We start from the raw sequence: 16,041 nt of genomic DNA, 5'->3' as shown, positions 1-16,041 counted from the left end.
CAAGCTGGCACACTGGCGTTTCCTTGCTTTTTGATCCTAACTTCTAAAATTAACATATTAAGAAACAGAAATTTATTCTTCGCTAATTCAGAAGGGGGGAAACTATGTTGTTTTGCAACCAGTTGCTCTTGTTACCTTTTTGTGGGTCTATTGGTGCTTGTAGATAGTGGAGGTTTACAAAATGCAAAGAGTGAAGAAACATCATTCCCTTCTCTCTTTGTTTTCCTTCGCTATCCCCCAAGGAAACACTTGCTATGCTTCAGTAGAAACCAGTTTTACTATTTTGGTTTCAATCAATTTTTATCCGAGGCCAAATATTCTGCTTCATCTTCCTCTGAAGTATGTGTTCAGATGTGATGCTCAGAAAGGGGAAACCTGAATTTGTATAGAATACTGTACTTATATAGTGACCAGGTACTTTTAATTTTCACAGAGTTTGCTTGTTCAAACAATCAAATGAGCCACTGCTTATAACACTGCTGCAGGTTTTTTTTCTGTCCATGATCTAGTCCTTTCAAAACAAAACACATTTTCCTCTCAAAATCAAAGTAATTGAGGAATAAATTGAAATATATCTTGTGGTTTCTAGATAGCACTTTGCATATAGTTTGGTAGTGCTGTGCACATAGCCAGTTTTTTTCTAAAATGGGCATTGGATTTTAGTGTAGAAGGATGTCATGACTTTCTCTTCTTTTAAATTCAGTCAGTGTGAAATTTATGCTTAATATTTAGCAAAATTTTTAGGGAGGAGTAAGATTATTTTTTTTTTACAACTAAGATGCAGCAATTTGCACCACTCCTTTTGTCCTCTCATCACAGTAAGGCACCTCTAACTTTTAATCTCGTGATTTATTCATTAGCTACTCCCAGTCAACTCTGTGTCTGCTTTCATCCTGTGTCTATTACATATATATTTGTACAAGTCTTGAAAAATAGCCTTTCTGGTTGTTGCTATCTATTGATTTATGCTATTGATTCTGTCATGAAAGAAATACATCTGTCATTACGTTAAGTCGTTCTAGCAAGTTATCACTGCCTTGCTTTCTCAGGTCTCAGTGGCCTTTGCTTCCACTTCGTCTTTTGTTCCCATCTTTTGTTCCCATCAACATCCTCATGCTGATCACTTAATAACTCTGTTTCTGGTCTCTCCATTAAATAGGAGGAATACTTACCAGCTGCCTTTTAAGTATATTCAGAGCAAAATCATTACTATTTCTGGCACCCTCTGTAAATACAGTATGGTAGAGGTCTTGAGATAACAGCTAAATAAATTCTTTATGTAACGCTGCAACACTGCTTATCCATTATGTTTTATAAGCACACTTTCTTTTTCTCCTTTGAGGCGTAACATTTTTTCCCTGTTTTAACTGTAAGCTTAAGTGTAACTCAGAAATTTTGCACCTTAGAATTGACTTTGTTAAAATGTGGACTCTTCTGTTTTTTAGGGAGTAACAGGTGCTTTGGCAGTTTTGATGAAAGATGCAATTAAGCCCACACTAATGCAGACATTAGAGGTGAGTATGGCTTACGAAGCCTGCCCTTTTCCAGCTTTCAAATTCCATATTGTGCTGCTTGTGCTTCTCTCCAGTGACCGCGCTTAACTTTCAAGGTTCAAGCCAGGGTCAAATCCACAAAGGCATTTTAGCAAATGTTCATTTGTGTATGTTAACTGATGAACTCTATCTGCATTTATGCCTTTTTCGTGTTTTTTTTTTTTTTTTTTTCTCCTTTCTTTGAGACTCTGGCTTTAGTCATAATTTTGCCTAGTCGTGCAAACAAGCTGCAGTGCACTGTCGAACTGCTTCCGAGCACACTGGAAGGCAGGTTGGGCTTCCAAGTAATAGGCTTCCTTCTGTTTCCCATCTTGCTCTTCCAGGGAAGTTTCCTTTTTATGAATTTCCTTTATACGTATGTTCCCATGATGATTCCCGCAGCCCAGCATTTTGAGCGGAAGGTGGATGCTTCGCTGAGGCCATTCTGTGCTGTGTCTGTGCCGTTCAGAAACCCAGGAGAGTCCTTTTGCCTGTTTATGCTTTTTCAAAAGACGGCTCCCAGCCACCCTATCTTGCCATAGTGCCTTCAGGGACTAAATGAAGCTTTGCTGGCCTACGAGAGGAATGTTTTACTCTTACCCTAGTGAGCTTTCTTCCAGCATCTCGCAGAATTCAGAATTAGTACAACCTAATTTTGTGACTGGGCAGTCTAGTATCACCTTTTCAATAGTGAGCTGAATAATGAGTAATATAGGGGGAGGAAGAAAAAATGGGGAAATAATGAAGTCGTTTTGAAAACAAATGCGTTTAGAGAGAAAATAATGTATGTTACTGAAAGTTTGACCATCAAAATTACATAGCTGGAATACTTCACAACAATTCCTGGTTGAAGAATGTAGAAAGATACCAGTGCAGTCCCCGGTTGGTAAAAATGTCTCATTTTCTACAGTATATCAAAGTGATAACTACCTTTTTGCTTTTGTGTTTGGATGGGGACAGCTTCCTACTCTCAGGGCATATTAGAAAAATAGAATTTAAGTCTGTTATTTTACTATTGCCATCTTAATTATTTTATCCTACAAAGAACATTTGTTCTTTCATGTGGCTGTATGAAGAATATACGTGTGTGTGTCAGAAGTTAATACAACACCAAATAGCAGAAACAGCAGGTCACGTAGGATCAGGAATGTCATGGCCAGAACTTTAATACACAAATTTAATACACAAATTGCTACTTACATAGCATTTTGTGTGTTAAACATCAGTGACAAGGTAGCTCTGATTCTGAGTGTTTAGTCTGTGTCACTCTATTTGCACTTTGCATATCTGTTAGAAAATAATGTGGGTTTGTTATAGTGTTCTAAAATACAATTATAAATGTCAGAAGAGTTTCTTTTGATTGATAGGCATTTGGTTCTGGGACTTGCATGCTTTTTTATTTTTCCCACTGCATTTCTTTATGTTCACATTTCTGTGCAACAAAATTCCTGCCTTTATGTGGTATTCTTTTCTAGTCTAATCTGTGCTATGGCTGAAACATCTGCCAACTTTCATTAAACACTGTTGCTTGTTAGGAGGACCCTGACCACACTACCCAAGGATATTTTTCCCAAAAATTCTTCTTACGCTGTTATTTTTAAAACCGCAAACTCCGGCAGCTCAGAACACTGCTTCATGCTCCACTCCTGCCATTTGAGTCTCAAAGACGAACTTTTGTCACCCTTTGAATACCTGTTGGTTTGCAGGCCAGCGAGTCACCTATCCAAGAATGGAAATCTCCAGTTCATCTAAATCATTTCCAAAATAGTGCTGTGCTTTGGCTGACGTGTGCCTTTTGGACTGTGTCATTGCTCTTGTGTAGAGATGCAGTGGCCTACTCTGTTTACCGCCCATGCTGTTTGTTGCTGTTCTTGAGCCTCAAGCTTGTGTCATGTCCCATTTTGTGAATAACTACCTTTCATTATGTTTAATTACTCATGTTAATAGCTTTAAGAGGTGCTAATTTTAATAGTTTCAGTTTTTCCAAATAAAGGGAGGGAGGGGAACAAGGAAGATGTTTTGCCCTGCACACTTGAATGTAGCACAGTGACCTGTCTGTGAGTTTAGAGCCCTCCAGCATGATAGATTTGAAGACAAGCTAATCCTAGTGTACCCTGAGGTAGCGGATGTAATAATGTCTCTTCCGCTAGAGGGAACAACGTATTTCTGAATGAGTGTGTGAATTGCAGGTCTTTCTTCTTGCAAACCAGAAATGAGGAGAACAGAAGCCTGAATTACACTTGAAATAATCCTAATAAGTAGCATCCAAAAGAAGAGGGACCTCCTAAATTTCCAAAGAGGCTACCAATAGTAACTGGGCAACATAATTCTAATCCCTTCAGGGAGAACAAGTTTTCAGTACAAGTGTAAAGACCTTTAGCAACAGCACCGTGACTTAACAACAGTAACAGAATGATCCTGTGACAAAGACATCCAAGTGTCTACAGCATATTGGTGGTGTAAAAAACAGAATAATACGACTAAACAGAACACAAATGCAGCTCAGACTGTGCTGTGGACCTGGCCCACAATTAGGGATGAAACTGTTCACCAAAGCAGGCCTTCCAGATCACTTTGGTATTGGGGAATGGCAAAAAGACTGCCTGAGGAGGTGGAGCAGGAGACCTCTGGGTGACTTCCAGCTGGTACTGGTGGTTAATTTGGCATCATCTGTAAGTGATAGTGTCTGTGATTAGCAGCAGCTGAAAGTAGCCATTGCAGAGATAGCTGTGCTCCTCTGATCTGGCAAAGAGCCTGTAGATGCATATTGTGTTAAGCTGTGGAGGACTGAGGAGTTGCTCCTAAAGGCCTATGAAAGCGGAGAACAACCTACTCGGCAGATTTGCATCAGCTTTATATAGGCGTCTGCATGCACTGGAGAAGAGGTTTAGAAGTTCATAAATCAAAAATGACCGAATGCCAGTCCTGCGTGGAGCTGAACTGGCAACTCATGTCAGTGCTTTTTTTCCATACCTGAATTGATGTGTGCATTTTAATTTGCTGGGTTTTAAAGTGGTTTCTCGGTGGGTTGATTTCCATCACAGCCCTGCCACTCTGTCACTAGAAATGCCACCTCAAGGCGTTAGTGATCGACAGTATTTCATATGCAGGAATGACAGTAAGATCTTAAAATGAGAAATGTGGGGTGCTCCACCGACAATAACTGTAGGCTTCAATAGAACTTATATCCAATGCTGCAGCATTGAGATGACTTTGTTTGAAACATACATAATGATTTCATGGTGTTTATCCATGTTTGTCATGACGGATTTGTTCCCTCATGAACTCATCCCTTAATGTTTTGCATTTATTTATACCGTGCGTAACAGAGCAGCTGCTCTATGGGACAACTCTTTGTAGTTGCAGGCTGGCTGCTCTGGGATGGTTTGCTCTCATTACTTTTGAAGTGCTGCTCACAGTAAAGATGAGGGGAGAGTGGTAATAACTATTATAAACATCCATCTAGCGGCCAGATAACTTCAGATATTTATTGACATTCTGAGTTTATTTTCTTTGAGTAAAACTTGGATAATAAAATTTCCTGTACTGAAAACAGTCAGCAGAATGCATCCCTGTGCCACTGTTTGTTCCTCCATATAGTTTATTAAGAGTGTAACAAATACATGTGGCACTCTGTGGAGCGGGACAGATGGGCTGACACAGAGTGACTGAAGCTGGCCCGAGAAGACGTTGCTGTCCCTGTTCCAGGGTGTGCTTGAGGCTCCCGAGGTTCTGCTGGAGTTCACTCCCATCGGTACCTAGACTGTATTTTTCTTCCAGAATTGCCCTTGTGAAAAGAGCATTCAGATAACTCCTCCTTTTCTTCTGGTGGATTTCAGAGCTCCCAGGGAGCATCTGTCCATGCCAATGGTTTAGTAGTGTGTTCGTGGCGGGGCGACTCGCAGCTCCCGATCTTCTGGATGTTGGACACCACAATCCAAATTTCCTTCCCATCTGTGTTGTGTGGATGAACTCTTGGGAGCACAGTTGCACAGGGAATGTTGTGGAAGACCCTTCTGGCCCCCTCCCTGCATAGCTGGTGCAGTATGGGCTGGGCTGCCCTGCCCTGCCCTGCCCTCATCATCTGTGGTTGTGTTTCCAGACATCAGATCTGCCCATGTGTGCGCTGGGCTCTAACGAGGGCAGCCTTGTACTTGCTTGCCACGAGAAATTAAGGACTTGGAAGAGTAAGCTTAAACTTAATGAGTAATAAAACACAAATTAGAATAAATCCTGTGGATTTCAGTCTGGTAGCTGAAAACTGCAGTCTTATTTATTTGAATGCCAGAAGGGTAAATACTGGGTTGAAGTAAAAGTAAAATGAGCAAGTAAAATTTAAACTTAGGTTGGTGGAAGTGGTTTGCATTTTGGTCTGTGTAAGTTATAAGCTCTTTGGGATAGGGGTAATCTTTTATTTTGCACAGCACCTCCCATTAGATTGATACCTAAATACTATAAGAAGCTTCAAGGGTGTACATAGTCCAAGTTAATTTTTTTGCATAAATATGAAAAACCCCAGTTGATATTGCACTATGTGGTCATTAGCAGATAGAAAACGAGAAAAAAAATCCTTAGTAAACACTATGAAGTCAGTGTGTTATGACAATAATAATCTGCATCGTTCCTTTTGTTACAGGGCATGGTTTCTGTTTTGTTTATTTTTTCTGCTCCAGTTCCTCTGATTTTTCTCTAATGTGTATGAGGCAGAGGCGTCTTTGGATTGTAGCTTAATTGTCTAGTTTTTGGAGAATATCCCCAGCCCATATGTATGCATATTCTCCTTTTATACTCTTGATTAAAAAAAAAAAAAAATCCCCTGTTTTATTAGAACAAACCTGAATTTTGATGTGCCAGTGAATAAAAAGTTACTTGTATTTGCTCTGACCAAAACAATTAATTATGTATAATTACTTCTAGAAGAAGCAATAAGAACAGATGCTTGTTGTTGATATATTTTGTAAGATTTGTATTCAGTGTTACTGAAACAGGAAAATCTGTTTTCTATAGTAGCAAGTATTTCACTACTATAATCCAATTGTTCTGTTCTTTTAGGGAAAACATGAACATTTTTGGCTGTGTAGGTTGTTTTCTTAAGACACTGAGGACAGGGGGAGCAACGAACTTTTATTATATGGTGAATGGTTTCCAAGTTGTGGTTCATGGGGTTGTTGGATGTGGCCTGCAGCTGATCCACAGAACACCGTCCTCCTTAATTGGTGTTTCTGGTCAAAAATTGAGGAAAATTGCCCAGTAGCTTGCCTGAAATTCTGAAGGTTGGCAGTAGCTCCTAATTCAGAGTGTGTGAAGAACATTGATGGAGATAATCTGAAGTTGTCTGCTTACCTTTTATTTAACCAGCTGGGGGTTTTAAAAGCATTAACACAACAATCGGGAATTGTTTGCTGAAGTATTTGATAGTAAAACAGCTGAAGGGACATCCTTCCATCTGATTGTGCATTCTGACCTGGAGAAAAGAGGGCACTTAGTACATCTCACCTAATTCTAATCCCTTTCTGTAGACACTAGTTTTCTAATTTCTCCTTTCTTTGTGATGCCTGCCGAAAAAATAACAGGGAAGCTGAGATTTGCTTGCTATCTGACAAATTTCCCTATGCCATGACTTTGTTAACTCCTTGCTTATCCTTTTGCTGTTTTAGATTACTCCCTGCTACAGAGCTGACTTCCCTTGTCTATTTGTATGGTGTCAAGCATAGGGGAATTTGACTCTGCACCTGGGGCTCCCAGGAGCTTGACCAGCAGCGGTGACTGCTTTTCCCATTGTATGTCAGCATCCTCACTGCACCCCAGCCATGTCCCTTCCCTTCTCCCTCTCCACCTCCTTAACCATTGCCTCTGGTCCCTCATTGCTTCCACTGGCTGCTTTGCCCGCACAGGAGCGGCAATTACAGTCAATGAGGAAAGCAGGAGCAGTCAGGGATGGAGTAGGGCAGGAGCTGGGCTTTGTGTGTGTACCACCTGCGGCGATGCGCGTGGTGCCGACTGTAGTGCGTGTGCCAGAATAGCATGCCACGGCATTAGGGCAGTGGAAATATGAAACGTTAGTCCAAGGTTGGGTGAGAAGTTGTCTGTTACCTTTCTGTGAATGAAGCAGGTTCTGATAGCTAGGCCTGCCAGTGAATGGGGTCACCTGAGATGTGGTGATGTGTGAATGGGGTCACCACCCCCCCCGCTGAATTATCTAACAGTGCTTATTCGTTTTATGTGCTGTTGACTTCTATATAATCTTGATTAGTCTGCAAGAGTACTGAGCTTGTGATTGTACCTATCCTTTAAATGACTGATATGTATTTTTTATCATTCAGGGAACACCAGTATTTGTTCATGCTGGACCTTTTGCTAACATTGCACATGGAAACTCTTCTGTTTTGGCAGATAAAATTGCCCTTAAATTAGTTGGAGAGAAAGGATTTGTAGGTAAGTAATATTTTGTTTATTATATTACGGTTTACTGGTAAGTTGGCAAACAGTGATGTAAGTGAATGGATAAAATAACAGTGAAAGGTAAGAATGCTACTTCATTTTATGCTAAATATTAATAATGATCTTAAATAATCTTAAAGTGAACACGTAAAAAACCCCAAAGCACTTCTTTCCTCACCCTGCCCTTGTCTCAAGCGTTCCCATCATCCAGTTTGTGATTCCACAAGGTGGCTGAACCAGTTAAATGACTGGATTGCATTGAAAGAAGTGTCCTGTAGTTCCTTGTATTAGTATTCATCTGACCTCTCTTGATAAGCAGACAGAAACCATTCCCTTTTCCCACTGAATTATTTCTCTGCCAATTCAGCAAACCTGGCCAAATCAGGGGTCAGATGTCCCTGAGCCAGTGCAGAGGAACAGCAGAGGGAAGGTGGTAGAAGAAAGAGTAAGACAGCCTTATTTCGGTGGCAGTGAGCCATTAGGTTGGTCCAGCTGCATTGTAAAACCTCACCATGAGGCCCTCATGTTCCCATGAAAGCATGTGGATGGGTGGATTCTTCTTATATTAAGAATTCAGCCTCCACAAGCAGCAACAGACATGAAGAACTTACTGTTACGGTCGCAGGCAAAACAAACTTGTGGCCAGTCGGTGAACTAGTTTGGGTAAAAATTGTTGTGCATGTTTAAACTTTAGAATTAATAAAATGAAAGGGGTGTCACTACTTTGCAGCGGTCATGCCTTTGTGCTGCTGCAGCCGTTCTCTTCTGCCTCCTGAACGCCCAGGTTGGCTGACATTAATCCGGAAGTTGAACTTTGGGTACCTGTGGAACAATTCTCTTGAAGAGGTGCTGTAATGTGAAACATGAGGTTTCTTGTGCTAGCATCCTGAAACTAGCAGAGAAACACATATGTATATGCTTATGTCATACCTACATATTGCTGTAAATTACATAAAGAGAACCAAATTACTTGAAATTGCTGTTTCTATTCAAATTCACTAGTAATCGTAGAAAGGATGGGGGCGTTGTTTTCATTGTTATAGAACATACATACTTTCTGTTATGATACAAATCTACCTATATGTTTACAGATAGAGAATAGAAAGGTTTCTTATACAAAGTTGTTGAACAGTGAACAAGAATTTCTTACAGGAATCTTAAAAAGTAACAAAAATTAATACCAATAAAAAAGAAAGGATTGAAACCTGCTGTAGATCATACTGTTTTTGAAAAAAAACCCCAAAACTAAAGAAATATGGCACTTTGGTATTCTCTGAATAACAACAAAAAGGTTGAACATTCTATTTAGATGTATTCCGTTATCTTGAGGGCTTTCTTCTTTTTAAAGAATACTTACTGATTTTCTATTTTCTCATTTTTGCTTGTTCGTCTTTATAGAAGTAAGCTTCTGATCTCCATAAGCATTCTGTGCCTAGAAGAAATGTTCTCCATCTTTTTTTTTTTTTTTTTTTTTAAAATGGAGCAGCAAAGTGCCCACAATCATTTTTAGATCCTTGTTAGGGTATTATTAACAGCATTAGTTTCTACAGTCAGTTTTGTTCACCTCTGCCCTTCTGATTCACTATAATTTGCAAAGATTGTTGGACATCTGCATGTAGTATTTTGTTAGCAAGAGTGTTCTTGGGAAAAGTTTGATTCAGTATTCTGCTCTCACATCTTATGTTTAGGTTGGAGTAACTAGGGACATGCTGGCCTGTGTAAAAAAATAAAGCATTGCAGTTAAGGTGGTGAAACATGAGGTTTTCAAGGGAGTCTGGGCATGTGTTGTGTGTTTGTGTTTCCTTTTTAAAACGCATGATCATGTCAAGGAAAAGGGTTATTTTCTCCAGTGTTACTGTTGTACAGCTAAAGGGTCTGTTCATTTCCCTCTAATAATCAAACATCCATTCAAATTAAGACTATTTTGCATTCTGAATGCATTTATTTAATGGTAATAGAATTGGTATTTCATTAATTGAAATTATTATTATAAATTGTTAATAAATATAGAAATAAATTGTTATATATAATATATAAATAAACTGTTATTATGTGGCTTTGTGAAATGAAGAGCAAAAGCATTTAGGGTAGCTAACATTTTTCATAGGCTGGGCGAAGTGACTTTGTTCTGCAGTGAGCAATCTTTTAAAGTGGGAAGTCTGTGTTGTGTCAACTGAACAGAAGTGGTTTGGTGGCAGTCTTGCGTCTTGATCCAGGTTTTGGAGCCTGAAAAGTATCACCTTGGATTTGGATTCACCTCCGTTCGGTGCTTCCCTCAGGCACTGAGATCATATCCTTGCATTTCATGCTTTTTTTTTTTTGGTCTTATCCGCCTGTTTGTCTTTAATGCTCTTTTTTGCTTTGTTTGTTTCTGGCCCCAGTTTCTCTGTTGGGAGGCAAAGCAGTGTAGCTGCAATAGAGGAAAACCTTTGTGTGTTGCCAGCTAAAGGCTCTTGTGCAGGTTTTATTCTACAGAACCCAAATCTCCGTGAAACTGGCTTCCAAATGAGTCTGCCTTTGCTCTGCTAAGCAAAGAACTTCGGTGTGGTTTTTAGATCCTTGTTAGATTATTGAAAGCAGTAGTTCCTAGAGTGGCCCACTTAAATAAACTTTGCAGGTAGTCAGAAGTATAAATGGTTGTTCTCATGGTTGTAATTACTCTAAGCTTTATGTTTTAAAGAAATACGTTGTTTCTGGTAACTAGTTAGAGCAGGTGGGCAGAGACTACCCCTAGCGCTTGCTGGTTTATTAAATGCTTCCTATCCTACCCTACACAACTGAAGGCTAAAATGACCGCTCCAAAACGTGCACCGGTGAAGCTGCACAGCAAAGCAGCTAGTGAGAAACTCCACCGCGTTCTGCTCAGTGTGGCGCGTGCCTGACCCCCGTTCTGTGCCACTGAAACTCGGTGGGGAAAGCTGATCCTGGTGTTAATTCAGACAGTAGGAATGCAGGACGGCTACGCTGCAGTTCTGTAACTAGCTGAGCAAGTTTAGTTACTTGCTCTTGGTAAAAAATTTTCACTGCTCCACGTTTCTCTTCTCGTGCATTTCATCCTTTCTTCATGTTGGATCCGGCACTCATTAGATTCTTGTAGGAGTGATTGCAGTTCATGTTTTGCCATGTAGATTAGTTGCATAAGCTTGTGAGAGAGTCCAAGAGGTGCTGGACATGGTGTAAGGTAAGCAGCAGAACTGCATGGCCGGGAGAGGCATTTTTAGGAACCATGAGCTGTGAAAGTGGCTCCTGCATTGTACAGCTGGATCCAAAGCAGGAACATAAGAAATCTGTGATGGGGTCTGCAATTAAATTAATTTCCTGTATAGTGGGATAAATATCTTAATGTACATATGCTAGCTTACTGTGAAATGGGATGATGGTATATAAAATATATATACTCTTTCTATATTTTATATAGTTATTGTTTTTATATATTTATATATATGTTCTTTATTATTTTATTTTTTACTTAAGCCATAGTTATTCTAGACCAGAACCTCCTGCTGAGTATGTAGACAGTACTAAGGAGAATTAGCATGGCCTGAACTTGTGCCACAGTTTCACAAATACAGATATTTTTTGTTTTCTCTCCTGGCTTAAGCAGCCCCCTTCCTCCAGCTGCTTGTTTCCAGCCCTGCACAACCCCTCGCTTGCCAGCACACCTGTTCATAGAGCCACATGATAAACTAAATGGGAGAGTTGGTCTTGATTGAAAACAACTACAAGAAAAAAATCCCCTTCCTTCCCCTCCCAGACAGTGGCTAGGTAAACGGTTATATGTGCAACAGGGGGAAGATGAGGTAATGCCACATAAGGTGGTGGTTTTGCTGAAATAAATATTTATAATATTATAGCCTCATTTGGTGCTTTGAAGTGCCAGTAAAGCTACCGTGGATGCACTGGCTAATCAGACTGAGCCTGCGTTGCCAGAGCACCTAAGCCCGTCTCCTTTCTCAGCCTGCGCTCAACTGTTTTTGCGTGACATCCCGGCAGAGCCTATTGCCCTTTTTGTTGGCTTAGTTTTCTGCTGACTTAACACAGAAGCAGTTCAGCCCAGAGTCACAAAAACACCAGAGCTGGTGCAGGGGAGGGTGAGTTGGGACAGCCAGCAGCGAAAAACCAATCTGTTGTATAGATCCCACTGTTTGTGTGATCACGTGCCACAGCCAAGGCCAAAAAAAATCCTCCAAAAATGTTCTTTTAAAATTTATTTTTAAACCTTACTTTCTCTCTCTGGCCTGCATGGCCTGTTTCTCTGCTTGCTCTGCAGCTGGAATTGCAACGTGCTGTGCCTTTTGAGCAGTATCGGTTACGACGATGTAGACAGTCTGGTTTTTAAAAAAAAAAAAACCAAAACAAAAAACTAAACAAAGTTTAACCATTGTGTCCTGTTGTGAAGTCACACTAATTTGAAGGCATTCCCTGCTTCACTTTCAGGTAGCCAAGTGGATCACAGGCCCTCATTAAGTTCAAGATAGCCTAAGCCTTATAGCTCAGCTTGTCCATTCCCTCCTCCCTGAGCCTTATTGCCATGTGCTGACAACTCAGTCTTTTTGCTCCAATTTTGAGTTCTCTTGGTATGAGTTTTGCCGCTGAACTCTCAGTGCAATGTCTTGCCTAGCCCTGGGTGGCTTGCACTTGTTTGTCTTCTCAGCCTTTTACTGCTTTGGGCCTGTTTTCCTGCAAATTCCCCCCATCCTTGCTGTGAGCAAGTGTGTCCCGCTGAGGACGGCTGCGTGGTGCAGGCTCGTGTGCCGTGTGGCAGCTGTGCCGACGGCCTGGGAAGCGCAGCGCTGCGGCGCGTTGAACATGCCGATCTTCACGGTTGCCATCAGAGCTTTGCGGACTCTCACATGTCTCTTTAGCCCCTCTGGCAGCAGCCTGAATTCTGTTTCTGACATTTCATTTTCCTTTTGTGCGAAACATTGCCTAAACTGGCCTGTTTAACCAATTCTGCATCACTTTTTGGTTCCCCTTAATTGTTAAACAGCAGGGGCAGCTGACAGCTCAGCAGTGGCAGGGAAAGGGGGTTAGTGTTTAGGCAGAGTCCTGTGCTATGACTGAGTGGGGAATTACATCTTTATCTGTATTTATGCAATTACTTCTTTGGGGTTTTTTTTTGTTTTGTGGTGTTAACCTCTTTCATTCCCCTTTTGTTCTTCATCACTGTCCTCTGATGTAGGAGCAGCAAACTCACGGCTGATCCACTGAAGTTGGCTAATACTGAAGGCCACACCTGGTGTAAATTGCAACTACTGGCAGCCCTGAGGATAAATTTGCCACTTCTGTAAAGCTTTAATTTTGCACAGATTTCTCCTTGTGCTTGTGTTCATATTTCATGGTTCAGGGCAGTCTAATTTGATTTGCTGGAAGTCCTCTTCTGAAATGACCTCTCTGTCTCATCTTTCTTTCCTCCATAGTTTCCCACCATTACTTTGAGGAAGATTTTCACTGTTTCAGGATTGTCATGGCAATTTTTGCAAACACGAACATTAACTAGATTTCTGGATGTGTAGGTTAGAGTGATTGCCTTAAGCAAGCAAAGAATTGTTGTATGTGTTTCTCTGACAGCAGAAGTCCCATGTCTGGACCAACACAATGTATGATGTATATGTAAAATGCTTGATTTTAATTCCAAACATAACATTATTTAAGGAGGCAAGCGTTCTTCATAATATTTTGCCACATAAGATGCTGCAGTATAGGAAAGAAACATTTCACAAAACAGTTTTGGGTGTTCTTAAACACACACACATACACACACACTTCTCAAGGATTTTGGGAAACAGTTTATGGGTTCAACCACACCGTAACTGCTGCCAGTTAAGAGTCCCAGTCATAAGCACTGCATGTATGCAGAACAAAAAATAAAATCCTTGTCCTAGAAAGACTTGCTAGTTACTCAAAGGGCAAGACGTGACAAGTGCTTAGTGACAGGCAGTTGGCAAAGCACAGGAAAATGTGCCTTCATCTCAGTCGTATTGCCGGCCTGCTCACCCAACAGTTCTCTTTTTTGTGATAGTTTCCAAGGGGGAGAAAAATTCTTGGTGTAGTTTGCAAGTAGACAAACGCTGAGAAGTTCTGTAGGTTTCAGGAGGCGCAACTCATGTCAGGGAGAGCAGAGGAAGGACTGCAAAGAAGTATCAATGAGATGGAATTTATTCTGGTTGCTGAAGTCTCAAATGTCTCGCTAGGGACAAAGGTTTTTTTAGAGAGAGGTGCCTTGAATTGCACCCAGAAACAGAGGGGACTAGACTGCAGGACCCGTACTAACTGTTCACCTTTCAGGTATGCCATCAGAGGAGAGTGGTTTGCAATCCTTGTTTACTACGGTGGGCGTGTATGCAGGCAGCCTTGCCAAGAAGGGAAAGGCGATATCAATAAACCAAAATAAGGACAGGGAAATTTTGGTAACTTTATCACCATAGAATGCAGCTAGTCACACCTTGTGATGAGTTTGGTACTCAGCTCAGGAAGGGGTAAACGTTTCTGATGCTTAACACATTTAACATTGTCAGGGCTTCTTCGGTCACATCTCTCATCCCTCCTCCTGTGTTGGCTTAAAGCAGCAAAATGCCTTCTAAAACTCCAAGTTCCTTTCCTGCGTCAGTCAGATTGTGTCTTAATACTCCGTTAAGGTGACTAGAAAGGATGAACTATTAGGTGTTTTAGTCAGTGAATGCAGGCTGCCCAAGAGGTGTTTTGAAGACTTAAAGGATGAAAGAGGAAGAGGAATGAGCTTTCCTGAGTAATGTTTGTCAGTGTGTCAGAAATTATTGCAATAAACAACTCAGCAAATTGCCCCATCCATCTCTTTAATCCCTTGAAGGTGTTTCAGCTGAGGAAAGGGGTTGTTGTAAATCAGAAGAAAAATGAAGCATGAATATGTTTTTGGAATCCTAAACCGAAGTCCTTCTGAAGTTTGTTTTTTCAAGCTTGGACTATATGTTTGGCGGTTGCTTGCTTTCCTACTCCTAAAAAGCACATTCCCTTCGATGCCGAGAGCAGCCTGTGCTAGGCAAGGCCGAATGTGACTTTGTCCCCATGTCGTATCAGGTGGCAAGAGGAGGGTTCTTGCAAGCTGTTGGTGCCTTTCTTAAGAGACGTTCGCTTTCTGTTTCTTTCTTTAGTTGGTCCACTTGGCATAATTGAAAAGAATTTGTCACACATTTTTAATGGTATAAACTCAAGTAGAAGCAGTAAATTTTACAAGCTAAGTAATTGACTCTTTTTATTGTGCCGGTACTCTTGTTAGAATAAACTAATGATGCTAGCTGCTCTAACTATCGGTTTAGTACATACCAAGTTGTATTTCGAAGGGTATCCATTTTACATAATCTCAGAGCAGACATTGTATAACAAGTTTATAAACCACCTCATGAAAATTGTTTGTGTATAATATATTAAGTGAATAACCTTCAGCAGATTTTTTTAATGTTATAAGACAATTTGAACTATGTTCTTAGTAGTAGTCTTTTTCTAAAAAAAAGGAAATAAAGCCCAAATACTTTGGCTAGACATCTTTTGGCACCAGTAGTACATGTGATATTATTACATTTAAAATTTGAGTTCAAGGATTTCTCTTCCTTTTTCTTTTTTATTGCTCAATACCACTATTAAGGGGTTCCATGCGGTGACCCTCCAGACAGCTTTAATTCTTAAGACTCTGTCCCATGTCTTTCTGCCTTGTGTTATTTCATCTCCGACTTCTTCACTCCTTATTTTCACAAGAAACAAGTTGTAATCTGATTACGTTCCAGTATTTTGCTCTTTGAACCCATGTGCTTTTTTCTTGCTTTAAGTGTTAGAGCAAGGCTAAAGTTTCATGGTACGAGGTGTTTGACAGCATTACCAGCATAGCTGTTACTGGCCTACTCTGAAATGTGTGTGCTGCAAACTAGATAAGGGATGTTCAAAACTTTCCAGTGTTTCTCTCATCCCATTTCTAGTGCAGCTGCTCAAGCAGCTGTGCTCAGCACGACCGTGGCCGTGGGCTGTTAGGGAGGAAGGTGATACTGTGTTAGTATTGCTGCAAGGCTCTTAAAACCATGGTCTGATAGTGCAAGGC

The 16,041-nt window shown here is 40.7% G+C and overlaps 1 protein-coding gene across 1 annotated transcript in view; it reads left to right on the top strand.

The window, feature by feature from the left end:
- Positions 1–16,041, top strand: part of MTHFD1L (methylenetetrahydrofolate dehydrogenase (NADP+ dependent) 1 like) — a 158,033-nt gene that overhangs the window by 59,867 nt on the left and 82,125 nt on the right. The window contains exons 19-20 of the mRNA XM_035902367.1: positions 1,446–1,514; positions 7,856–7,967. Of these exons, the coding sequence (XP_035758260.1) occupies positions 1,446–1,514; positions 7,856–7,967 (181 nt within the window). The remainder of the gene's footprint in view (positions 1–1,445; positions 1,515–7,855; positions 7,968–16,041) is intronic.

Source organism: Egretta garzetta, unplaced genomic scaffold, assembly GCF_000687185.1.
Source record: "Egretta garzetta isolate BGI_Z169 unplaced genomic scaffold, ASM68718v1 scaffold139, whole genome shotgun sequence".
NCBI classification, from domain to species: domain Eukaryota; kingdom Metazoa; phylum Chordata; class Aves; order Pelecaniformes; family Ardeidae; genus Egretta; species Egretta garzetta.
The sequence above is the reverse complement of the archived record's forward strand: the minus strand, read 5'-3'. Positions and strand labels throughout refer to the sequence as shown.